The 27,168-nt window shown below is 32.5% G+C and overlaps 2 protein-coding genes and 1 long non-coding RNA gene across 4 annotated transcripts; 2 read left to right on the top strand and 1 right to left on the bottom strand.

The window, feature by feature from the left end:
- Positions 1-2,323: 2,323 nt before the first annotated feature.
- Positions 2,324-4,127, top strand: LOC143575553 (uncharacterized). Of its 2 annotated transcripts, XR_013142785.1 has the most exons (5): positions 2,324-2,442; positions 3,196-3,295; positions 3,813-3,869; positions 3,939-4,003; positions 4,112-4,127. It is a non-coding gene; the product is annotated as an uncharacterized LOC143575553 (long non-coding RNA). The 2 variants fall into 2 exon arrangements; XR_013142786.1 differs by lacking the exons at positions 2,324-2,442; positions 3,196-3,295 and adding an exon at positions 3,608-3,710.
- A 905-nt stretch (positions 4,128-5,032) lies between these two features.
- LOC143575554 (GEM-like protein 5) lies at positions 5,033-6,954 on the top strand. The gene is made up of 3 exons (XM_077059897.1): positions 5,033-5,357; positions 6,118-6,395; positions 6,608-6,954. The coding sequence occupies exons 1-3, from the start codon at positions 5,060-5,062 to the stop codon at positions 6,806-6,808; spliced, it is 777 nt and encodes a 258-aa protein (XP_076916012.1). The 5' UTR covers positions 5,033-5,059; the 3' UTR covers positions 6,809-6,954.
- Positions 6,955-17,750: 10,796 nt separating this feature from the next.
- Positions 17,751-22,772, bottom strand: LOC143575549 (uncharacterized protein At2g33490-like). Its single transcript, XM_077059895.1, has 11 exons — positions 22,335-22,772; positions 20,857-20,929; positions 20,103-20,177; positions 19,952-20,013; positions 19,789-19,857; positions 19,676-19,704; positions 19,376-19,580; positions 19,016-19,276; positions 18,875-18,925; positions 18,047-18,788; positions 17,751-17,866 (listed from the first exon to the last, which is right to left on the bottom strand). Exons 1-10 carry the CDS (start codon positions 22,443-22,445, stop codon positions 18,081-18,083), a joined length of 1,644 nt encoding a protein of 547 aa, XP_076916010.1. The 5' UTR covers positions 22,446-22,772; the 3' UTR covers positions 17,751-17,866; positions 18,047-18,080.
- Positions 22,773-27,168: the final 4,396 nt, after the last annotated feature.

Raw genomic sequence — 27,168 nt, forward strand, 5'->3', positions numbered from 1 at the left:
AATTATAAACTTAAAAAAGTAAATAAGAAAATAAAAATACTACTCGTCGTCAAGGTACGCTAGATTTAGAGAGTCAATATGATCTACAAGATCCAATCGTAGTTGGAAATGAATTGTTGCATCTTGTAACTCATAAATCACACTATCATCATAATGTGGCTCGACCGAATGATATCTTATATAGACCGGCGATATCATATTACCGTCGTCTTTTAAGTTTTATTGTGTAATAGTACGCACACATAAGTTTGAATCTGAATTCTTTCAACTATCATACACCGTATGGGTTGCTAATTTATACCTCATTTTTCTTTTGGAACACCGAAAGCACGCTCCACATCTTGCCTTGACCTTCGAGAACCTCTGCTCCTTCAACCATACGGGATACGAGAAGCAGTTCACAAACGTCAACCAATTAAGGCGAATCCCGTTTGTAAGATAGTACTACGTTTGTATTCTAGGCCATTTACATGGAACTGAACTTAAGACGCAGTTCCATTTTGATGGGTAACAAATAGAGGAGATTGATGGAGAACAATGATGTCATTATTAGATCTCGGCAGACCACAAAACGCATGCTAAATACACAAATCATTTGAAGAAACGACTTCGACCATGACCGTTGGATAATGCTGATCATCTCTCATATATTGGCCTCGCAACTCGGCATGACACATTATCCAAGTGAGATGTGTACAATTAAGGCTACCAACTTCTTCGGAAGGTGATGTCTTTCTTCGTGTGCTTGATACAAAACGGCAATGCCGTAGCTAGTCGGTCAACGTAAATACTCTTGGCCGTATAAACTAACTTCGGCATCGCAGATACACCGGAAGGATTCACGCGAGGTCCTTGCAGACACAAATAAATACTCATCAAAATTGTCTGCAAGGTTCTCAGTAGAGAGTTGTTTAACGACCTAAGTGCATTTTATAAGGTCGTAAAACTCTTTTTGATCCTCGCGTACTCTCTTGTAACCATTCAAACTTTTTTTTTCAAACTCGGCTACAATTTTGAAAATAAATGTTTCGAGATACGGAACCTATCTCAGAACATTTCTTCGTGTATTTTGGGTTCTCGACGAAATAATCTTCCATTAGAACTTGGAGACCTTTTTCGCGATCAAGATCCACGCATCTTCTTCTAGATGTGTTAGTGTCTTCTTCTTCGGCTTGTCGGGCAAGATCATAGAAAGTAGGATACTACTATCGGTTTAGGATTCTTCGTCGTCATGTGAAAGATACACGAGAAGAAAATTCAAATTCATTTTTATGGCTAGTCAACAAAGTTATCAACAAAAAACAGTCTGCGAATACAGGGCCAACCCGAGGGGTGTGCGAGCCGTACCTTCCGCCGAGGCATGTAATTTTCGGGGGCCAAAATTTTTTTATGTGTATATATATTTATCAGTAAAAAATCTCGAGTCCAACTACACCGTCAATTGGTCGATTTGGTCTTTAATTTTTAATTTTGGTGTTTAACACTCTCCGGAAATATAAGTTCGTCGGCCAGAATGTTAGAGTTGGAGACGGAATGAGACGCATATGCATAATGTGTTTCAAATCAAGTTTTGACATATGACAAGAATGGTCCATGATTTATTTCAATATTAATTTAAACAAAAACACTTTTAACCTTTACATTTTACAATTAATATAACTAACCGTTATACTTGATTTATAAGGAAATAATAACATTATTTAAGATTTGTATATACATATAAATCCACGCTAAAATGGATGACATTTGGAACTAGTTGACGCGTAATTAATTATTGTGTCTTTATAAACTAAGAGATACCCAGTTTTTCATCACTAACACATCCGTACACCTACTAATCCATATGTTTATTGTTATAACATTAATCGTTGTTAATAAAAATTAGCTTATGTGTTTTGTTATTCGTCAAGACCTATGAGCCTTTTATTTCAGTTCGGCCGAAGTATTTAAATTTCCAGAAACAGACCTGTGCGAATACTACTCTCACACACGTACTCGCCGGCGATATTTTCTGACGTGGCTGAGGTGAGGTGTTCCCGTGGGAGTTAGTACCTCCTAGGGGTACCCATCGACCACACTCTCCTCCAAGGACAAGATGTGGCATTGAAACTTGAAAAGTATTTATATCTACTATTATAATATATGAAAATGTTGGTTGTCCCACATTCCCCTTAGTTGGTCCAATATTATGCCAAGTGGCACTCCCATGGAATTTCTATTTAAATTTATTATATTAAATTAAAATTTTAATTTTTAAGATTTACATTAAAACATTCCCTAGTTATGACATCTATCTACTATTATTTCAAATTACGGTTACACAAATTCTGGATCTTCATCTTTCATCTTACGATTTCACAACTTCCAGTATCCAAAAACCTATTCAAGGTTCAAATCGTTGTCCATCTTTAGTTTGCACACCAAATCTGGATCTTCAAATTGGTATGTTTCCAAACCCTAGATTGATTATATTGTTTTGCCAACCCTAAATAACGATTCTTGAAATCGTTATACAAACTAGATTGATTATATTGTTTTGCCAACCCTAAATAACGATTCTTGAAATCGTTATACAAACTAGATTGATTATATTGTTTTGCCAACCCTAAATAACGATTCTTGAAATCGTTATACAAACTAGATTGATTATTTTGTTTTGCCAACCCTAAATAACGATTCTTGAAATCGTTATACAAACTAGATTGATTATATTGTTTTGCCAACCCTAAATAACGATTCTTGAAATCGTTATACAAAACCATATTCAAATCTATAATTTCAGATTGTATGCAAACCCTAATAGTTTAATAACCCATATCCCTATTTCAAATTGTTAATAATCTAATGAATATGACGTCATCAACAAAGTACCAACCGTCGGATCCATTGTCTGTTCTAAAACAATTTTTTGGAAGTGTATTAAACATAGATATTACTGGCAAATTTGGGGGTTTATTGTAGGTTCCAACATAATTTATAGGATGAGGATGGGGTTCCTGATGTAGAAGAAAAATAATTTTAACATACAAATTAAAAGATGTAGACAGACAAGTGTTTTGGTCAATAACCTAACCCATTTGAACTTATTCTTTTCGACTTGACATGGTTTGACCCACTATGCAATGATCCGAGCCGTCTGTATTGTTTCTATTAAAGGCCGGCATATGAATTTATTTGTTATTTTGTAAAACGCAGGTTCGTGAGTACATCGATGACACACAGGATTATGTGAATATCCAGCTGGACAACCAACGTAACGAGCTTATTCAACTGCAATTGACACAGAGATTACCTGGTAAAAATGTTATCTTTTTCTCTTATTATTTGTTTTAGGCTACTGTTAAGATATTACTGGCATTGTTGGATGAATTTAAAAACATAAGAATATGATGAATATGATAGCGAAAAATCATATTCATATTTATGGATCTTTGAATTTTATTTAAAATTATGTACTTCTATTATTATTATTATTATTATTATTTAAAGTATGCTTTCCATTTTAATATATCTTTGAAATGATATCTATGTTAACTGTTTGACAGAAATATGGAATATGGTGTCATGTGGATGTTGTATATACAGGAAGTGCTTGTATTTGCCTTGAATATCGTCATCATTTGAGTGGCATAGAAGAAGCCGATTCATTTAACATGAACTGCCATAAATGGTTTTTAACCAACTTTGATTGTTCAGCACTATGGATAAAGGTTTGTTTAGACATTATTTTTAATTTCATCTATCATTCTTATATTATAAAACATATCATCATCATCTAATATAATGATCCTATCTTTTTCTCATCTAAACAGGACCGAAGTGCCCTCATTCAATCTCTGTCAACAAATCCCGAGTATTTAAAGAATAAAGTAAGCATATCCATCCTACACATTAGCATAAAAATTTCTAAAAACTTATTTTATGTTGTTGTACATCAGGCTTCTCAAGGTAGTACAGTTATAGATTACAAAGATTGGCAAATTCCTCTTGGACGCAGATTTAGGTAAGAACTATTCATTATTCAGTTTTCATGTTAATGGTAAAATGGTAAAAGAGTATGTTTCATGTTAAGGGTAAACTCTGTAATTTTTATTTGTGTATTGTTTTGTAGATCTCTGAAATTATGGATAGTATTTGAAATCACCAATTTTAGTTGACTACTAATATAGTAACTAAATATATATTAAACATGCTTTTAACTGTGTATATATAGGAGACGAAAAAATCTTTAATATAAAAATTTTGTTTTGACATCACATATTGTATGTTTTGAAGTTGTTTAGGTTGTCACTTGTGATGATTAATATTTTAAATAACATAAATATATTGAATAAAATGTATATTTTATTCTGTTTCCAAATACAAAATAAGTCAAACCAATATATATATATATATATATATAGTAGATTCGAGTTGACTATTAATCTGATAATAATTTGAAATTTCGTTTCCATATAAGAAATAAGTCAACACAATATGTTGCACAGTCAATAAAAGCCAATGTCAATCACTTTCTAGGGTTGGTTTATTTCTTAGACAACCGGTTTTCGCCCATGACCAGTTATATGTTGCACTGTCTAGAGTTACAACAAGAGAAGGGCTCAAAATACTTATTTTTGATGAAGATGGTCAAGTTTTAAATAAGACTACAAACGTTGTATATAAAGAGATTTTTAGAGATTTATGAGAGCTATGTCATGTAATTCTATTTGTTTTCATTACATTAGATGTTTTGAGTGAATCTTTAGTTTCATTGACTTTTTTATAATATAATTTATCCAATACACGGGTACCTAATCTAGTTTATAATATAATAAATCAACTCGGTCTAAACTTCAAGAATGAGAACAATAACTTTCCTAAAACTCATCCTCTGCCACCTTTCTACATTCTAGAAAACACCCTCAACCTTAATCTAAAAGAAAAGTCCAGACGCATTCTTTATTAAACCGACAAAACTGTTTATATATTTATAATAAACCCTTTGACACTATTTCATTCCAATCAACAAACACACAATCACAATTTACACTTTTAACCAAAACTCTTATATCATATCATGTCATCCACACCTCCAGAATCATCATCACCTTCACAACCACCACCACCGGAGGAAACAGAGAAGTGGGGGACCCATCTCATGGGTCAGCCGGCGGTCCCCACCACACACCCCGACAATCAAAAGGCGGCCTTGTGGAAAGCCGCCGACCACCAGCAGTTTCACCACCAGCAATCGCCGTACTTGGTTTATTCTCCGGTTGATAAACCAACTACTAATCCACTAGAGCCAGTTATCCACCTGTTTCATACATGGACCAACAAGGCGGATTCCATCGCTCGTAACATCTGGCACAACTGTAATAATTACTAATTACATCTTTTTACTTTTTATTATCATAGTGGAAATTATCAAACTCATTTTGTTAACTATTCCTATCCCACATACACGTGTGTAGAAACTAATGAATTTCACGAAACAGCATGGTTTTGGTTTTTCGGTTTTCGATTTGGTTTAATTAGGTTTTTCGGTTTTCGATTTGGTTTAATTTGGTTTTAGTTTAACCATTTGAGCTCGAAAATTTTGGGAAAAAAACAAATTGGCCCAAATCATTTTGTTAGTCACTAGGTGATTATTTTACTTTGGCTAAAATATTTGGATTGCATACTTATTAAACTTTTATATAAATTATTTAAAATAAAATAAAAATTTATAAATTTGGTTTGGATTTTTCGGTTTTTATTACATGGATAACCCATACTTAATCCAAACCTATTAAAACAAAACATTCGTAACCAAAACTTCGGTTTTAATAAAAAAATATAAAAAAAAGCCGTCGGGTTTTTCCAGCTCGTATTTTATTTTTTTGGGGGGTCTTGGATCGGTTTTCGGTTTATGCCACCCTATTCTTTCTAAAGCCCGTTCGGATATAGGATATAGGTTGTTGTCTGTTTTGACTAGAAATTTTAAAAGTTTGACCGTTTATGGCCATAAGTAATTTTCAAATTAGACTTTTCCAGTCAAAACGACAGAATATATATTTTATGAACGGCCATGATGGTGTGGAATCAAAACGGGTGGTGTAGCTATATCATCTAATTATTGAAACTGGATTGTAGTGAAAACGGGGCCATCAGTGACCGGAGCGGCATGGGGTAAAGTGAACTTAACGGCTAAGGCAATCACAGAAGGAGGATTCGAGTCGATGTTCAAACAGATTTTCCAGCCTTCAGACCCGAACGAGAAGCTGAAGAAGACATTCGCCTGCTATCTTTCCACCAGCACCGGCCCTGTCGCGGGTACCATCTATCTGTCGACTGCTCGTGTTGCTTTTTGCAGCGATCGGCCGTTGTGTTTCACCGCACCTTCTGGTCAAGAAACCTGGACCTACTATAAGGTAAAGCTAATCCATAAACCATCCGTTAATATATAACAAAATATAGAATATAAAAGAATAGCGTTTTGTATTCACAACTTATACAATATGCATATATAGTAGTCTTATAATAAAAGAGTGGATGAATACCCATAACTTTGACTAGCAAATACATATTCAAAATATACAATTAATATATCGTGTGTTTAATAATTAGGTTTTGAACGTGACAGGTGGTGATACCGTTGGAGAATATTGGGACGGTGAATCCGGTGACGATGCGGGAGAATCCGTCTGAAAGATACATTCAGATTGTTACGGTTGATGGTCATGATTTTTGGTTCATGGGATTTGTTAAATATGACAAGGCTTCAAGGCATCTTATGAATAGCTTGTCGGAGTTCAACACAAAAGTGACAGCAAATACAGTTTAATCAGCTTAAACTCTCGTCGTAAAGTATGTGTCCTAGTGGTTTTTCTTTCTAACTTTTTTTATTTTATCACTTGTAGTTGGAAATTATGGATATCACTTTTATTTTTTATTTGAATGTTGCTTGTATCTTATTCGATTAGCGTATATTTTCACCGGTGTATTATTGTATTTGATATTTTTTTAGTTACAGTTTCCTGGGTATAAGATTGAAGTTGTTGATCTATTTTATTTAGTATATTTTTATTTAGTAAACTTTGAACCAAGGTTGCAAAGTCGTAGGCGGTTGAACGAGGAGTTGAGTGTACTCAGAGTTCTTGACAAGAAAATTTATTTTTGACATATACAGAGTACTCGACAAGAAAATTAATTTTTGAATATTATATATATATATGTCAAATATTACAAGTTTTTTAATATTTATAACAAAATAGGTGAATATCAATATAAATAAAATAAATATATTTTTTAAATAATATATTATTCTAAAAATGTTATCATTAATTAATTAAAAAAGTTGATATATAGATTTACATAAATTCCTAGTTTACCGGCTAGATGTAATTCTGGTGTAATTCTGGTTGAGGTTAACAACTTTGGCTAGATTGATTCGTAGTAACGAGTCAGAGTTGAAGAAACTCATCTCGAAAACATACCTTGTAATGAGTACTTGTCATTGTAAACCTACTTCTACAATATTTGTTTGAACCCGCTCCTTACAACTTACAAGGGAGAAGCTAGTGTTTAATTACAACTGATATAATATGGGGAAAAAGTAGCGCACACACAAATGATATAAGTTGTTACAAAATATTTGAATAGCAAATTTCCTTTTAATTCTTTCTATTTGATCCTTGTGGTTTTGAAGGCTTAAATCTAGGACTCTCTCTCTCTCTTTCTCTCTCTCTCTCAATCCTTGTAGTTTTTGGAATTTAAAGAGTGAACTGCGGTTTTCGTCCCTATAATTTATCCAAATCTACAGTTTTAGTCCAATGGTTTCAAACTTGTGACGTTCATTCATGTGGTTTCATTTCACTTGCAAAAACCCAAATTCATTAACCCCGTTAAGTTTGGTCGTTAAAACCCATCAGCGTGCCCCTCACGCGAGGGGCATTTTTGTCTTTTTCCACCCCAAATAAACCCCAATCGTAATTCGCAAGCCCTCTCACGTGAGGGGCTGGGGTGTATTTGAGGGAAAAAAGGACAAAACTGCCCCTCACGTGAAAGGTACGCTGATGGGTTTAATGACCAGACTTAACGGGTTTAATGAATTTGGGTTTAATTGCAAGTGAAATGAAACCACAGGGACGAAAACCGCAAATTTGAAACTGTTGGACTAAAATCGCATATTTAAACAAACCACATGGACGAAAACAACAGTTTACTCGAACTTAAATCTAAGACGCTCCCTCTCAAACTCAGGTATTTAAAGACTTTTTCGTTATCAATCGAATGACTTCATAAATTGTAACCCTTAGTTAACTAAGTACTATATTTATTTATTTTCATTTTATGTATTCTAGAAATATGTTGAAGAAGAGCAGGGATAAAAGAAATAAAAAACTGGAACGTTGCTGGAATTGGTTCTATTTACATCTACATAATTCACCTAATCCACTAGAAATTTGGAAAAGCTAGGTAAGAGGCCCTACTAGTTGGATAAAGTGATAAACTCATGACCAGTTGATCACACTGATAAATCTATATAAACTTTATGGAAAGCTATAATTTTGTTAAAGAACATTAGACATCCATATTACATAAGCTATTATATACTCTATAATCGAACAAAGTGTAAAAAGCTTCGAAAATCATAATTAGACCGGAAAGCAATACAAATTAGTCATTTTTAGTGGGTGGTTATATATGGTACTTACATGTCGTAATCAATCAATGATTTTTAAGAAAGAGTATTACATTTAAATTAGTTTCATCACTGTCTTTGTTTATCAAGAAAGGCTAATGTATATTTGTTTTACTATCCCGAGCATTGAATAATTTAATATTGTGGGTTTATTGCCGCAGTTGCAACAAATATAACCGATACCGATTATATACACGTCATTACGCAGACGCAATGTCATAAGTTTTGTTACCTAATTAAAAGAAGGAAACAAAGAATGGTCTAGATGATAAGACTTGTGAATGCCGAAAACAAACGAGTACATAATTATATTCCGAAGAAGATTTCATTGTAATTAATTAAAATTCTAGAACTTGTTAGAACTTGTAGAATTGTCCATCAACATCAAACACAAAGTAAGGCTAAGAACATGGTTTAATATTATAAAAAAAATAACACAAAATAATATATTATAACTCCGTGCAATCAAAATATTTAATCTTGTTAATATATTTATTTTACCAGATCCGTTTTTCCCCCAACAAAAATTACACGTTTCGTGACTACCCTGAAAGTCGATCAAAACATGTTTAAGCAACATCATTCCTGGAACATGAACAAGAAGACACACTTGTAAAAAGCATCTTCTATGCTGACACAATTTCATCTACAATAATATAATCTCTACACAATTTCCATTATTTGATTTCCATACACACTTACTCCCAAAAACTCAACACTTTGATCGGTTTAGTTGTGGTTTCAACGATGGATAACAAGAATGATAAACCGGTAATGGGGATCCCTTACAACCCAAACAACAATAACAATAATAATCCTTACAAAACCGGCAAGATCCCTCCGAACGCCATTGTTGGTGATCCTAAAGGTGTCCCTATTAAGCAGACGATTTATAGAGACACTCCTGCTCCCATTTACTGCCCCTTATGTGGCAGCTCCGGTGTCACAAAAGTCAGGTATATATCGATCGATCTAGAACAAATCCTAGAGCTTAAATTTCTTGCACCATGCATGCATAGATAAGATCATATTTCGGTTATTAATTTTGTGAAAAGTTGATGTTACTTATTGTGTTATTGTCGGATCAGTGTAACCGAATCCTTGAAGGATAAACAAATTAGCTACAAGCTAGAAATTATATAATCTGTGTTGAAAAAATTAGTGAAAATTGTTAGTATTCATATATGAGTTATGTAACTAGTTATTTATGAGCTTGCGTTCTTCTTAACGATCATTGCAAAATGAGCTATGATGTGTCCCCTTTGGGACATATCCGATAAATTATTTATATATCAAGGCTCAATATAGAGACGAGTACACTCTAATTAATCATTCCATACCGCTACTTTTTCCATGAATAACATAACACCAAAAACCCGACTAGTGTGCTCATCTCCAATAGTGACTATGGAACCCGTGTTGAACACGAATCTCAGCCAATGTTAACGCCTCAATTTGCTCACTTTCGTAGTCAAAAATACTGTTAAAGATCTTGTTGGAGACACTGGTTTGAATCACTTTTACGTTTATGTAACATTTATTTTACATTTCTTGTTATTCTTTTTGTAAACAGTTTGTACTATATTATTTTCCACAAATAAATAGAGTATCTTTATTTTACTTTAGCGGCCCAACAATTCATATGATTAATGGTCATCACCGGTGTTTAAAAACCAGGTTGGCTATCAAACCAGCTGCACACTTATTCACTTATTGAACTAGTTGAACGTGCGTTCTTGGATTATAATCGTCATTAAACATGATAAAATGATCCCTTGTATGGTTGTTCAATGAGTTGGAATTATGTATATCTTAAGAACTACATACTATAGCCTAACTAATCAATTTGGATGCTTGTTTTTTATGTGGGTAATAGATCAAAAATAAGTCTGGCTGCGGTTGTTGGTTGCATGATGCCATTCATGCTTGGAGTATGCTTTCTTTGTCCTACAATGGATTGCCTTTGGCACAAGTATCACTTTTGTCCTCACTGTAGTGAGAAGGTGTACACCTTTTCCTTTCCTTTCTAACTTCATTTTTACTATAAATTGTGGATTTTAGTGTGAAGAACAAACTCTAATCGACGCTGTTGATGCAGCTTGCTGAATTTGAGAAGAATGATGCTTGTGCGGTTGTGGATCCTCCGAATTGGTTTCAAAAGAGTTTTGCATTGCCTGCATAATCATGAAATATAAGTGCGCGGTAACTCGTTATGTTACGTTTGGATGAGCACTTTGATGTTGAATATCATATTGTGTTGCAAGTTGAGTGAAGGTCAAGTATGATATTGATTAATGTGGTGGTGTTATTAGAACTTGCATATTGTATAGCTTCCTTGTGTTTGTATAAGGCAATAAGTCAAAACTGTATTCTTTGATCTTTGAAGTAACTTGAACTTGCAACCAATTTGTTGGTTTGGATGGTGTTCATTTCACAATACATTGAAAATTGCTTTAATTCTTATACTACCTGTGGTATAAATTTATAGAATAAGTTTATCATGTAAGTTAGCTAGAATAATGTAAATTTCAATATATATTTTGTAAAAATAGCTATTTTCTCTAGATGTATATACACATTGACAAAATGGTATGGTGGTTGCTTGCTAAAATAGTGATGATGATTATGACCACATAGTTCATAATAACAATATTAAGGGATATCAAGAGGAAGCAAAAGGTTAATGAATATGAAAGAAAAAGGGAACAACAAAATGTTGGTGGGTTTCACCAATTCCATACATAACAATATTAATCACAAACCAAGAGCAGAAACCCACATCACAAACCAAGCCGGGAACAATTGGCAATACATAGGAGGAACCATTGTTACACTTCTTTTTCTAAATATATTAGAATCTAGTAAAACAATACAAAAAAGAAACAATTATCATACATATGAACTCTAATGCTACAATAAAAACAAGATCATTGGGTTCTTTCTATGAATTCCAGCTCCCATACAACTAACATCGCTTTTAAGGGCTTTTTTTAAGTCATTTCAAAATAAATATAACTATATGAAAAAAATTATAATAAAGAGGCGGGTAAGTAGACAACAATCTGCATTATAACACCCTTTTGAATATCAAATCTGATTCTACTAAAAACGAAGCTTTCGCGGAAAATTACTATTCACGAACCGCTGAACCCTAGTCAAAAAGCCTACAACCTCCGAGGTCAGGAAACCGAATGTATCAAAAGAAAAGGGGAGAAACACATGTTGATTTTCTAAACAAGTTTTCTCGTTTTTAACAACTTTGCCTAGTCAAAAATTCTGCCATGCATAGTCGAAGCAAGCATATTGATATCAAGTATCACTAAATAAGAAGCTCAGTTGAATCAAAGCAAGTGAGCATAAAATCATGTTATACTGAAGAACAGCTAGCATATGGGTTAACTAAGCAACTCGGAATAAAACAATTTGAGCATTTAAGAACAAGGATGGGAGTAATTAAGATTTGAATTAAGCAGGGGTGTTAGCAGGAATAATTCAAATCAGTTTGCAGCCTTTAATTTATTTTCACGTGAAGAATAAGATAAACTCAGTCTCTGATTGACCCATTTTTTTGGTTTCCTTTTGATTTGTTATCGTATTTTCTAGTTTATCCTGTTGAGATTTTCCATGATGTTTACGTTGTAGTTTTTGGCTATATAAGCCAGCTTTGATTATTGAATAAGATCATCAGCTTTTAATTCCTAATCTCAATCTTTTCTTTTATCTATTATTCACTTTCATTCATTCTGCACAAACCCTAATCCCTAAATAAAACTCAAACCCTAATTCATCTCTGATCCAACAGATAACATGTGGCTTTAGGAATAGAATGACAGTAATGTTTAATAAAACATATTATGTCTAAAGCGTGGGATATAATCATCTATACTATATATAATCCATCACGGACAAATTAAGACACGTATTTTTTAAGTAATTTACAAATTTTCAAACACACAGTACAAACTTACATATGGGTAAATTAGTCATTCTAACACTAAATTTCACGTGCATTTTATATCTCTTTAAATTATTTACAATATTGCCCCCCCCCCCCCAAACTTTTGAAAACTTAAAAATTAGTTACAACTTTGATCCCCCATCTTTTGACTATATATTATTTATAATTTTACTTTTAACCCAAATTCCCCCACAATTTTTAAACGGTCATAACTTTCTTATACGTTAATATCTTTCTAAAAAAATGATATTATTGTAATTTGTTTTTAGTTAAAAAAATAACATTTTACATATAGGTATTTGTGGTCCGGTTTTGATAGTTTTAAATTAAGCCGTGAGCCAAGCCGTGTTTTGTTATCGAAAACTGAAACCAAACCCCAAGGGTCTGTTTGGTATGACGTAATGAAATGAACAAAGAAATGAAATGAACGTTCTAGTATACTCTTATGGCAGGCATTAGTGTTCTTGTTCCCGACATCTTTGTTTGTCTAGTGTCAAGAAATTCCGATGTTTGAAAGTTGTGACATGATTTTACACGTTGCATAACGTTGCTGTTACATGCATAATGTAATTGTTGTTAAAAATCTAGGTATTAACTGGTAAGTGGCTAATCCAATAATTATATATTATATGATCAGAGAAGAGTTACTTGTTGTTCTGATGCATTCGGTGTAAAATTAGTAGAACAAGAACTGTGACAGATGGAAGAGAAAGGATTGATTGACATTCTACCAGTTAGAGATGCTGCAGCAGAAACATTGGCATCGGTTTTAAATTTAGGGCTTTATTTTGTTGCCTTTTGAGTTGTATCTTCATTGATTACTTACAATTTGATGCAAACCGATATCTTCTGTTTCAGGTGATTTGAGTCCGTAGCTTCACAATTTGTTTGCGTTTAATCTATAACGACCATTCTCAATCAACCTCTTTACTTTATTCGTTGGTTTCTTTTAATTTATATTTCTTTTTAGCTTATCCATTGTAATCTTTAGCCTTGAAAAACTGAAATTTATCAAATTATTAATTCCTTTTTGGTTTTGTGTAGATATTATCTGATTAAGAATCAGTCCAGTGATTAAATCATTTGGTTGAAAATATATGGCCAATATGTATGGAAAATACAGTCTCATGGAAGATTCTCTTCCCAGGAATATTCAAGCTAATGCAAAGCTAAATGAGTTGGATGTGCAATTAACTATTTCGCTCATCTGAGAATTAATACATCCACATAACAATAAGATACATGCACATAGGTATATGATTTCTTTGTGTTGTTTTGATACCCCAATCGAAATTGTATGTAATTACTGCTTGTGTAGGTAATTAGTAAGCTCTGTATTAGTCAATGAATTAGTGTATGATTTTTTATTTGTGTAGGTATTAAATTATTAATTATGTGACTGTGGTAGCTATGCCATACTTTTCATCATGATAAATATCTATTATATGTTGTAAAACTTCAAGTGCTTTTGCTCTTATTTGAATGGCTGAATTTGATTGTTAAATATACAGGTAAAAGGGTATTATTGCTTTTATAGAATTCTGGGTCGAGTTTTTACAAGGTACGCTTAGGAAATTTGTTGATCTTTTGACTTTTAGAAGTCAAACTTATGTTTAAATGTATGTTCTTAGCCTATAGTTGGTAGTGAATTAAATGTCTTTGCCTTTTCTTTGGTACAATACAAAGTCTACATGGGTTCGGGTTTGTTTCAGGATGAAACGGCAAGTTTTTTAAACGGGTTGTGTTTGTTTTAACCCTACGGGTTCGCGGGTTAACCGATTTAATTTATTAGAATTCGCTTTACAAATCTTAAATGGTTTTACAGTTTTTAAAATATGCTTTTACAGAGTGTACATAAATTATTTGTGTAGCTTCTATTTAAAATGTAAAAATTTTAAAAGTAAGCTGCCTTAATATAAACAAACACGTAAGTAAACAGGTAAAAATGACTTTTTGACGACACAATTTATGGTTTCCTTTTAATTTGGCATAGTGACATAAATGATTGAACCGTGTTTATGCTAAAATGCACAATTTTCTTACTAAAATGTTAGGCACCATGTGTTTTTGGTAACTTATTAACACAAGCATACATTCATGCAAATTGCCTTTACTTTCGATATGCTATATTAACGTGTTTGGTTCGTCCCGGTTAATATATTTATTGTTTTCTATTTTTCAGTTTGCAGTAGGGGTTGATGTTATCGTTTGCTACTACTAGAGGCTGCCTTGCTTATATTCAGGTAAGCTACCAAATAATCTTCTGAGTTGTAGGTCTGGGCCCGTTTAATACTTTAAAACCATGAAACCTCCTGATGCTCATAAGGTAAAATTGAAAACTACTGGTCAAAGATTATTTTGCAGTTAAAAGGGTCATAAATATTTTACTGATTCAAACTGTTAAACGAGTTAAATGTGTCAGACAAACAGGCGAGAGATTGTTTTGTAGTTAAACGGATCATAAATATTTAGTGGGTTAAAACTATTAAGTGACCAAAACATGTTTTGTAGTTAACTATTAAACAGGTCTCACCTGATTTAAGAGTAAAAATCATTTCTGTGGGCCATACGGCTCAAAAGTTTCATCGCTCAAACATGTTCTGTGGATCAAAATTGTTAAGTAGGTTATACGGGTCATACTAAGAGAATCTAGGGGCTGATACTCTTCAGGCTTTGGAGGTTGAAACACTCAAAACTGAACCAAAATGAAACCAAAAAGTAAAAAGAAACTAGATTTGAACTGAAACCAAAATGAAACCGAAAACTAAAAAAAACTAGATTGAACTGAAACAAAAAAAAAGCTAAAATCGAAATGAAACCAAAATCCAGATAAACTAAAACAGAAGCAAAACAATAAGACATCGACACCATACTTGATAAAGGTTGGCTGACTCTTAATTCGTTCAAAACTTACATATACATGTTCAATAGAATTACATTTATTGTATGTATAGTGAACTGATGTACCCAAAAAGGAATAAGAGCTTTTAGGCATATGACATGTTGCTTCTTTAATTTGTTTTCTATATTTGGGACACTTTTAAATCTTGGTCATCTAAATTGAACAAGGTATTGCACATTGCACTAGATGGATGGGAGGTTTTATCAATATATGATGTATGAAACTTAAGGTGTGATTTTATATTTAATTTAGGGTTTTTTTTTTTACTTTTTTTGCACCAACATTCAGTTTGCTTTGACTAATTATTTATATTACATTTTCTTACCGGTTTTTATATCTTACTCGGACCTTTAATTTGAAGTGTATGCCTGATTGTTGTATGGGGTTTTTAATTTAAGGATTTATTTTGTGGTCTTTGGAGGTGTATCTTCATTGATTACCTATAGTTAGAACTGGCATTATTATTTTTAATCTATTTATGTAGAATGACAGCAACTGATGTTGCAGGTTCTTATAAAACTCCAGCAAAAGTTGAGGTTTTTGCCCAAATTTTCTTTGAATTGCCTTGCATTGTCATAAAATCTGAATTTTTAAGTTTTGATAATATCTTGGAAAATTAGAAGGGGAAAAGGGTTATAATTATTAATGAAAAGATGCACAAGTTGGTTCCTAATGCCTATCAATCTGAGGTAAATCATATTTTTCTTTAAGATTTAAAAGTTCGTTTATCCTGTATGGTTTAACGTTTAAAAATTTTAAATTTGCAAATTTGCAGGTGATAATGAAGAGTTCGTGGCGAGCACTTCGAATTCAGCAACCGGTCAAACTTTAAGCTTATATGGTTGTTTCCGTTAGTGGGTAAATTACTTACAATTCTATTTTGCTTAGATGCAATTATTTATTCAAAATAACCTTTTGATTAGATTACTAAATCTAATTAAACTTAGAATTCTCATTCTACAGTTTACTGCAGCAAGCATCGATTGACCACAAAATGTATTATCTAACATAAAAGCACTTAGGAGTTGGAAATCTTTTGCACATGCTCAAGGCATATGTTAGACATGTAGTTTAGCTTATGCAGGTTTTTTTTTTTTTTTTTTTTTTGTTGTTTCATGTGGTACTTTTAACTTTGTAATTTTGATTGAGAAAAAATGTATAGGGGACAAGCCTGATATTTGCTTCATAAAGGCCTATTCACATTGTTTAGAGTAGTTACTTTTATTTATTTATTTTGGAAAATGTCTTGATCTTTTCGAGTGCATATGTTTTGTAAGTTTTTCATTACCGAGTTAATATTCCCGTCCACCGGACGGGTAAAATACTAGTTGTCTAGTGGCGTAATTTCTTATATTTAGGAATTACATGATCAAAAAAAATAATGTTTAAAAAATTTAGTGTGGTATTATGTTATGTATTACAGCTTTATGATACCTGTATTTCTGTAATGTATGCATTAGAAATGTGAGGTATATAATGCGTGACAAGGTGACAACTAACATCGACCTGTATATACCAATCCTTTGTCCACAATGGCAGCGCTTAAGCCTTAATGTCTACTTGTGTTGCAACAAAATGTTGCAAGTAAATTGACTGTTGATCGAAGAAAACTTCATGCGACGAAATTAGAAATGAAACCAAGTATACATTTTAGTATTTTAAGGTTTAAGATTGTTGATGTCATCAATCCAAATTGTAAAATTAAAGACACAAGAGTTGGTATTTTTAAGAAATGATAGTAATTGCAATCTGGTTTTAACATATGTAGAAAAAAAAGTTTGCACTGTTAATGCAAGCAAGTTATGATATATAGAAACAGACATTTTGTACTGTCAATGTAAGCAAGTTCTGGTATATAGAAACAAATGCTTTGTTCTGTCATTGCAAGCAAGTTCTGTTACAAGTAGAGATGGGGATTTATGTATAAACATTATTGTGATTTATGTAAACTGAGCCGTTAAACCTGGTTTTTTAAACCGTGAATTGTGAACCAAAGCATATAAATCTCATGTCAGCCGACTTGATTTAGTTTGAACGGCTCGATAGGTTTCTAACAGTTATGAAGCAGCCTAGTTCCAATAGAGAAATGCTGATATCAACAAAGTCACTTATATTTTATATAAAGATGAAATATATCTGACTGGCAAGTTATTTTGTGTGCATACTTACATAATAACACTAAAAGATTTAAGAAATTGCAAAAAAAAAAAAAAGTAGTTCTAAAGAGAAGGTTGTGAATTCCTTGTATGATGGTAATTATATATAGTTTGGCGCCTCTACGATAGTAATTCGGAGCATTTCCCACACGGTTCCTGCAGTAACTCCTTATAGGTCTAACCTGTCAATTCAACACAAACCTCAAATTATATCACCTTCAAGATCCAGAACACATATCTTACAGTGAATTCGTCAATCCTACATTGTTTAACAAATATAAAAAGAAGTCTCAAAAGATCCATACAGAAGATAAAGTTTAATACACACAATATTAACAAGTGTTAGGTAGAAGTATGCATACCTATGATTTGAAGTTTCAGTAGGAGTCAAAAGCATCAGGTAACTTTGAAGTCTATTGGTGACAGAGGAGGTGAAATCATGCTTGTATCAGGCCCACTTTTGAACGTCACCAAAGGAGCTGAAAACCCGACTTTAGGTTTCTTGATGTCCATTTTTGCAGGAGGCCTCGGGAGTTCATGGAGTTCACTAATTACAGGCAACGACACCATACTGGCACTTAACGGGTATGCTTCAGAAGATGACAGTGGTTGAGTCAAACTAGTCTGCAAAACCGAACCAGATATGGGCAGATGGCGTGCTGTGGACCCGATAGGACCACTGGCGTATAACGGGGTCTTGTTTGACTGTGAGTTCCCAGTCAACGGTCCAGAATAAGCATATCTTTTAATTTTCTTTGCACTGGACGTCGAATGTGGATCGATTTGAGGCGAGGTGTGTGCTGTTTGGGGAGCTGGTAGTGGCGTCGGTTTTCCTGAAATCTTTTCCAATGGCATTGAATGATATACATTAGTTGGCAGTTTTGGTTTAACTACTTGACTTTGACTTTCAGTTCCTGACGTAACTGACTTTTTCTCGAGTGGTGTCGGGAGAACATAAGTGTTCAGTCTTCGAGTAGATGACTGCCGCATCTGTCTGTACCTTTCAGACGGGTCATAATTACTCTCGACGGAAAGTGGAGCCGATTTGCTTCCTTTGCTAAGATCAATAGTCGAGTTACATAAAGACTTTCTGTTCATATTTACCTGAGAGTTCAAAGGTTTGCACGTTTTGTGGCAAAAATTAATACCCCAAAATAATTGAATAAAAGAAAATATGTTACTTCCTTTACCATTGCTGATTTGACAGGAACTTGTGGAAATGTAATGTCTTCATTATCCAACTGCAGAAAAGAAATAACAGGAAGTAACAATTAGGGTTATAACGTATAAACTATAAAGCTTTTTGGTTGTAGTAGAATTAAACTTCTTGCCTCTGCTGAGTTTTCTGAGACGGAAACTTCGATTTTCTTGACATTAATGTGTGGGTCAATAGTCAATTCACTATCTTCAAATGTGTCATTGTTAAAATCACTATCATCGTCTTCATCTTCATCATCAGAAAGAGATACAGAATCTCTATCGTCATCTTCTAGCCCACCAAAATTGTAGTCAATATGCTGCTGTTCAGTGGTTGATTTAACATGTGGTTCGATCGCTTCCAGTGATTTGAGAGCCTTTCTAAAAAAATTTATCTGTTTTCCAACATGTTAGCTTTCTCACCAATAGAAGAGTTTCTGAATTATAAAGTTATAACATATTAACATTAATTAATAAATATTATAGACGAATACCTGAGCAGCATAGTGGCGAGCTGCTTGAGTTAGAAGACTACGAGATTGGGCATTTTTCAAAGATTTCATTCGAAAAATAAATAAAGTAGCATCCTCATCAAATTCATCAGAAGCTGTTTGCAGTTGGCGAGAAGAAACATGTTCTGATTTACTGCTTTTCATCTTTCCCTTTTCATACTGTATTTTCATTTCTTCATATATCGCCCTATAGATACAAATACAAGTTATGTATAATATATATATATATATAATTATATTAAATGATCAATGAATTGGATAAGGGAAATGATCATGCAGTACCTTTTTTCATCGCATTGTTTTTTCATGTCCTGCAGAATGTAGGATAGAGTATGAAATATGCATAAATATACAGATGATTGTATGCAACGATTATGAGATGAGAAATTACAGACCTCAACTATATGCAATTCATTAAGAAGAGATTGTGAAGGAACTGTGATTGTCTGGGAGATATGTGACCGCTGAAAAGGTAATTCGAGATGGTTATAAAAAAACAATGAACTCATAAAAAAATAGCAAACTGCTTCACATGTATATAACAAGTTTAAAACCTACATATTTATCAATGAACTTCTGGATTTCAAATTGCACCTTTCCCAGCATTAGCAACACTCTACCTGCAAATTGAGTGTAAGCGTAACAAAATATGAGGGCATGAAGAAAGCTAAAACAATAAGAGCTGAACACTTCATCAGGTTATACTCACCACTGTCTTCATCATCACTTAGTGCAGTTTTCGCAAGAAGACAACTACCCATTTCCTGTAAAGAGTCTGAGAATTCTGGAATTCATGGCCAAAGTGAACAAGATGTATTAAGATTAAAGACAATGACACTAATTTGGAAGAAGTCAAGAAGCTGAGGTGGTATGTTAGAAACTGGAAATCTAAGACATTGAAATCAAGATAAACGGCCAGATTCGAGATAGGCTAAATCTACAATTACAAAGTTAAAAACCTAGTTTGATAAAAAAAACATCAATATTTCAAAACAAATGAACATCCAGGTACTAGTACTGACACAAGTGGTTAACAAAAGTAGAAAACTGTTCCCGCTACTCCTTTTTTGCAATGGACAACCCTTAACCGGGTTCATATCATGGTATGCCTAATGTCATACTTCTAAGAACCAGATAGGAGTTTTAAGTTTTTTCTAAATGACAGGTTGAAATAACAATACAGAAACTTTAAACCAGTAGCACCATATTGAAGTTTCCAATCTCCCTATTATCTTTAAGACTTAGGTAATTATTTGGAGAGACGTCAAAGTAAAAGTTAAAATCAACAATCAAGAACACACCACACCCTATCGGATCAGGTGTACTGTTTGTACAGCTCGTAGGTGGCCAATCTTTCTAGATTCCAATTGAAACGGAATCAAATGAAGATGCACATAAGAACATCAACCTTCAAAGAATTTATTTCAATTACTCTAAATATTAAAGGAAGATCAATTAAATACCGTAAGCAGTGTTTGTGGTGCTTGCAGCAGCAGTAAGTAAACTGTCATAGCAATCTCTCATGTCTTGCATATCCTACAAAAATTTAACAAAATTCACAAAATCAGATACAAATTTTGGGATGAGCAAAGAGAAATCCTTTCCGCACACAAATTTAGGGATGAGCAAAGAAAAATCCTTTCCGCACACAAATTTAGGGATGAGCAAAGAAAAATCCTTTCCGCACACAAATTTAGGGATGAGCAATTTTTTGGCGTGCTAGTATCGTACCGGTATGCATTTTCTATGTTTTTAGTACGATACCATTTGGTTTCAGTATTTTCGTTATTTTCAATGATACCGGTAGGTACTGATACCAAACCGAAAAAATAAGTACGGTATTCGGTTTATACCATCACTACTTTTTGGTATCTTGTGGCGAGTCCTGGCATCGTACCGGTATTCATTTTATATGTTTTCAGTAGCGATACCATTCGGTTTCAGTATTTTTCGGTATCTTCCAGTGGTACCGGTAGGGCGTTAGGTAACGGTGTACCGGTACCAAATTGATAAAATAGGTACGGTATTCGGTTTATACCAACACTCGTTTTCGGTATCTTGTGGCGAGTCCTGGTATCGTACCGGTATTCATTTTATATGATTTCAGTATCAGTACCTTTTTTTCAACGGTTCCGGTAGGGCGTACCAAACCGATAAAATAGGTATGGTATTCAGCACAGGGCCGGCCCAATAGCTTTAATGGGCCAAGCTAGGGCTTGAGGCCTCCAAACAAGAAAGGCCCCCATTTTATTATAACTTAATTGTAAATAATAGGGCTTTTGATTTTTCCTTAGCGATATTAAAGTTTTTAACGGCAAGATGGTGAGAATTCAATTAATCAATTTGCAATTAATCATCCTTTAAAGCATAATGCAATTAATTGAAATTGGAAATTGGAAGTTAATGGGAATTGGAATTGACAACCGTTAATTACCAATTGCCTTCAAATTACATTTATTGTGTGTGTGGTCAAACTTTCAAGGTTAGTTTAATCTAATCAATTTATCTATTCAATTATATGTATTGATTGTTATTTGCTACTTAGTGATTAGAATAATGTTAATTTGTTCTTTGATTCTTTATTGAACACCTAAACACTACAAATTAGAACTTTGTTGAATCGTTAAATTGATTACTAATAAATTAATACAATCGTCGGTACCAATCTCGAAAAAGAGTATGTCTGGACAAATTTTTGAAAAAGGCCCCAACTTTTTAATTCGATTGAGGCCTCCGAAAACCTTGGGCCGCCACTGATTCAGCATATACCGTCACTCAGTTTGTCATAACCCGCACCGGTACTCCGGCAGGGTACCGATTTCATCCCAAATTATTCACCAATCATTTACATATAAAATTTTAAATTAAACCTAACAGCTAATCATCCGATTCAAATCAATCACACACACAAATGAATGATACAAGTAGAGGAAATGAAAACCTGAGAAGCTTGAGAGAGTTCGTCTAATTGAGCAGAAGATCGTTGAATACGGTGACGTTTATCGTTCCTTTGTAACCCTAATCCACGTACTTTTCTGAAAGGACTCTTCATGATCGATCGATTAATTGATTGATTTAACGAATTGAATAATAATAATAATAATAATAATAATAATTTGCAGTAGAATTATGAATTGAAGGATGGATGGATGGATGGAATTAACGGAGTCAATTAATGATTTAATGGTAAAGTATTGGGTGGGTTTACTCGTCTCGTCGTCGTCTATTTTGGAAGGGAGAAGACGAAGAAGACTAACACTGGTTTCTGTTGTCACATCAATCAATATATACTTAGTTATAATTCTTGTTAAAAAAATAGTAAGGGAATAATATAAATATCTCTCTTTAAAAAATATATACTTCTTTTGTCATATAAAGATAGTCTCCGTTTACCGAATTTAATGCAAAAATCATTTTTAATTAATTAAGTGTCATAATCATTAAATTAAAAATTAATACGTGTATTGAGTGGTTAATGTTGTTATTTAGGGTCTGTTTGGTATGTGGTAATGAAATGAACGAGAGAATGGAATGACCAATGAAATGAAATGAACAAAGGAATGAAATGAATCATTATTATTCCATTGTTTTGTTTGGTTACCACATAGGAATGAAATGAACCATCACTTTATTATTATTTTTTATTAAATGGTAAACTATTAAATCATGATATTTTTTTGTCAATTAATAAAACAATAATAAGATAATACGATATAGTAATAAAAATATAATAACAATAATAATTTAATAATATTTATACTATAATAAAATAATAATGATGATGCTAAAATAACAATATAACAATAGGAGTAGTAGTTGTAATAATTAATAATAATAATAATTATTATTATTATTATTATTGATTATTTTTCGTTTCATTCCTAGAAAAAATGAAAGAAAAACTACCTTTTAATAAGAAATGAAAAATGTTATATATGGAAGGAATTGCATTCCTTAGGAATGATTTATTCCATTGATGAATGACAACCAAATATGTTTTATTTCATTCCATTAGAATGATCCATTTCATTCCATCTATCGTTACTTCATAACAAACACTACCTTAATATAACCAGCGACGCTCAACAATCGGGGGCTCCTACATCTTAGATATGTAAATCCGGCTTTTGGAGATGTATTGTGCAACGACATTCAATACGGACTAGATTGATAGTCCCTACTTTAGGCTTTCATTCTATCGTGATTTTTTTCTAGTTAATATTGATGGATAATATCATAAGATTTAAATTAATGAACATGTAAAGAATTCAAAGAACTTTATTTCCTTGAATTAATCACTTTACTTGTGTATATTTCTTTCAATTATGTTTATTCGTTTAAATATAAGTAAACTATAAAAAATAATAAATTAATTTTATAGATTTAATTCATGAATCTTGCATGTTCCTCACCCAAAACATTAAATGCACTTCGCTATTATTTTTTCAATAGCTAATATTTTAATAGTAAATTCACATAACTCATCTAGAATGTGATTTAAAGTTGACCTCTAAATATCACACTTCAAAATTATTGGACTACCCTTTGATTAGCTATCTGATAGCAAAATACTACGATCAATTTATATGAGAGATATGATAAATGATTTTGAGGGTTCAAGTCCTGATCTTACCCGATTTACCGGCTCCTCGATGTCGTGTTATTCGGCGGGCGTGAGGGTCGGGTTTTATCCGTGGAATCCCTCAATAGGTGGACCGCTAAGGGCTCCGTCCGTTAATTGAAACGTGATTGTTCGTGATTGTTCGTTAATTGATATGGGGATGTATCATATCGATCAATCGTGATTGTTTGTTAATTGAAACGCGAAATTTGAACTTTGGTTTGGCTTGACTACCGAGCTGTTTACAAGTAAATAATAATTTTTTATTATTCTTTTTGACATATAACTTTTATATATAACACAAACTGAGCTACATCTAGATAATGGGTAAGCGAGCAACAAGCTGCGCCGCTTAATTTTGAGTAGTGGGATTAGGTATGGTCAAGAGTAAAATGAAAATTTGTAGCCGCTAAAAATCTAACTATCTATATAATTGCCTACCATAAAATCCTATGTGTCGCTCTCAGGTTGTTCCCCCCATTCTCTAGAGCCACCAGATTGCTTGATTTCTAAATGGAGGCTTCTCATGCATTTGACCCGAATTCACGGGTATGGGTCTTGCCAAACCCGGATAGTCTTTAAATGGGTTATAACATCTCATATATTTATGAAACTCTTTCATAATCAAACAATAACTTTTGCGGGTCATGGGTCTCACCAAACCCGGATAACTCCTAAACGGGTTATAACATCTCATTTATTTGTGAAATAATCCATTAATCATCAAAGAATAATTTACACAGGTTATGGGTCTTACCAAACCCTAACAGCCCTCAAATGGGTTATAAGATCTCATTATTGGTAAACACTACCATTAAACCCTAATTTAATTTATCTCATTTACATGTTCTCTGTTGTTGGTCTATCATATTCATCGTCGATTAACTTCCGATACTACCCACCATTGTCAACTGCATTAACATCCCCTTTTTCATTAGACAAATATGTATGTTCATTTTTGTTCATTTAAAAAAATTAACATGCTCGTGTCCGTTTATGTTTGTTCGTTAAACTCCCGTAACTCGGGAGTATCAAACTAGTAACATATAATAATGAACCATCTCTCTATATAATAAACAAGTGGATTTCCATAAAATTCTCATTTTGTTTTTTACCAAATTTCTTCAAATTGTCACATGGCATTTCCTAATTATTTTTTAATTATTTTAACTTTCTATATAATAAACAAGTTTGGTCCACCAAATTCTCCTTTTATTTTTCACTAAATTTCTTCAAATTTTTACATGACATTTCCTAATTATTTTAATCAATTTCAAAATCAAACTTGTGATGCCTATTAATTTTTTAGCATCCTAATTCACATGTTCTAACCCTTGCAATCACCATATACATATTACATTGAAATTCATCAGTATTCAAGGTAACTATCAAACATTTGTAATCAGATTCACATAATCAATTGTTTCACAATCACATATTCAATCGGATTAATAGCTTCAATCAGAGTCAATCGATTCACCTACACATATTCAATCGGATTTAATCGATTCATAGGTTCAATCAATCAATCTTCTTAATGTGATTCATTTAATCCAAATCATGTAATCTGATTCACGCAATTGATTTATATGTGATCCGTTGTCTTTCAACTGAAACTCTAATTCTATGATCATTATATAACACAAATTATTTACATAGATCTATATTATAAAAAAAATTAAAGTATGTCATCAGTTATTGATAAGTATTATTTGATAAAAGACATATTTCTTTTAAAAATACACAATAAAATTTCAAAAGAAAGCAACTTAATATAGTACAAGATTCAATGTTTAAAATTAACGAGTAAATGTCCTCGAATATGCAATGTTTGAATTACTTTTATTTTTAGTGGATTGTTTTCGAAGAATTATGGACTTTTATTTTTTTTAAGGAGATGATTTGTGATAACAAAAAGAATAACCCCTACCAAATATCTTATTAGTCTACACATCATAATGCAACTTTATATCACCCTTATTATACAGTTAATTATAAGTAATTTTAAATGACCGGCTTGGGTTCATGTTTAGTTTAAAATAAATTTGGTCAATGTATTTTTTAAGTAAAAATGAGTTTGGCTCAAACGAGCATCATCTGAACAATAACTTACATTTTTTTGCGTCTAATATTATTTTTATATTTAACTGTAAATATATTTTTATGTGAATTCCTTGTCAAATAAAATAAAAGGGAAAAAAAGAAAAAAACAATCACTTTGTAATTAAAATGTTTTTTTTCTTTTTGGTTTTTCATTTTTAATATGCCAGCATGTTTATAATTTTTTGTAAAACATTCTCATATTAACACTTTCTTCACTACCAAGAATTCCATATGTAGACATTATGATTTCTTGTGTTACAAAAACTATTTACATATTTAATAATTATCAGTTACCTTAAAGAAATTGGTTTGAAAATGGTAAAAAGATTATTGAGTTAAGTGTCATTTTAGTATCTGTGATTTGGCCAACTACGCAACTTTAGTATCTATTTTTTATTTTGTGCAAATGGCTACCTCAGTTTCAAAAAACTTGCATTTTTAGTACTTTTTTTCTAACCCCGTTTATTTTTTCCGTTAAGTCAGGGATAATTTGATAACTTCGTTATTTTCTTTGTTTTTTTCTTTTCTTATATACATATATGTCTTGTAAACCCTATATCCGCAAATCATAACATCAAAATCCAAATCCTAAATCCCCAAACCCTTTCTCCATATCATCATAGGGTTTGAATTTTTACGACATTTGGGGATTTAGGATTTTGATTTTGATGTTATGATTTCGGGATTTATGGTTTATAAGATATAAGCATTTAAAAGAAAAGAAAATAACAAAGAAAATAACAAAGTTACCAAATTAACCCTGATTTAACGAAAAAAAATAGACGGGATTAGAAAAAAGTACTAAAAATACAAGTTTTTTGAAACTGAGGTAGTCATTTGCACAAAATAAAGAATATATACTAAAGTTGCGTAACTGGCCAAACCACGGGTACTAAAATGACACTTAACTCAAGATTATTTTTGTGAATTGGAAAATAATGAATTTCTTTTTTCTTGCTTCATATATTTTATATAGAAATTGATTTTTTATTTAATTAATTTATTATTTTTTGGGGTTTGATGTTTGAAGTAGTTGAAACAGGACTTTCGT

This window comes from Bidens hawaiensis, unplaced genomic scaffold (genome assembly GCF_021521415.1).
Source record: "Bidens hawaiensis isolate Kalapana, Puna unplaced genomic scaffold, B.hawaiensis_p1.1 tig00027538_1, whole genome shotgun sequence".
NCBI lineage: Eukaryota > Viridiplantae > Streptophyta > Magnoliopsida > Asterales > Asteraceae > Bidens > Bidens hawaiensis.

What these genes read in the sequence shown, in the direction of transcription:
- LOC143575554 (XM_077059897.1), top strand. Translation starts at nt 5,060, where the DNA reads ATGTCATCCACACCTCCAGAATCATCATCACCTTCACAACCACCACCA. An exon ending in TCGTAACATCTGGCACAACT is followed by an intron (nt 5,358 to 6,117) that starts GTAATAATTACT and finishes ACTGGATTGTAG; the next exon opens with TGAAAACGGGGCCATCAGTG. An exon ending in AAACCTGGACCTACTATAAG is followed by an intron (nt 6,396 to 6,607) that starts GTAAAGCTAATC and finishes TGAACGTGACAG; the next exon opens with GTGGTGATACCGTTGGAGAA.
- LOC143575549 (XM_077059895.1), bottom strand. Translation starts at nt 22,445, where the DNA reads ATGAAGAGTCCTTTCAGAAAAGTACGTGGATTAGGGTTACAAAGGAAC. An exon ending in AAGTGATGATGAAGACAGTG is followed by an intron (nt 20,014 to 20,102) that starts GTGAGTATAACC and finishes CTCAATTTGCAG; the next exon opens with GTAGAGTGTTGCTAATGCTG. An exon ending in ATGAATTGCATATAGTTGAG is followed by an intron (nt 19,705 to 19,788) that starts GTCTGTAATTTC and finishes TACATTCTGCAG; the next exon opens with GACATGAAAAAACAATGCGA.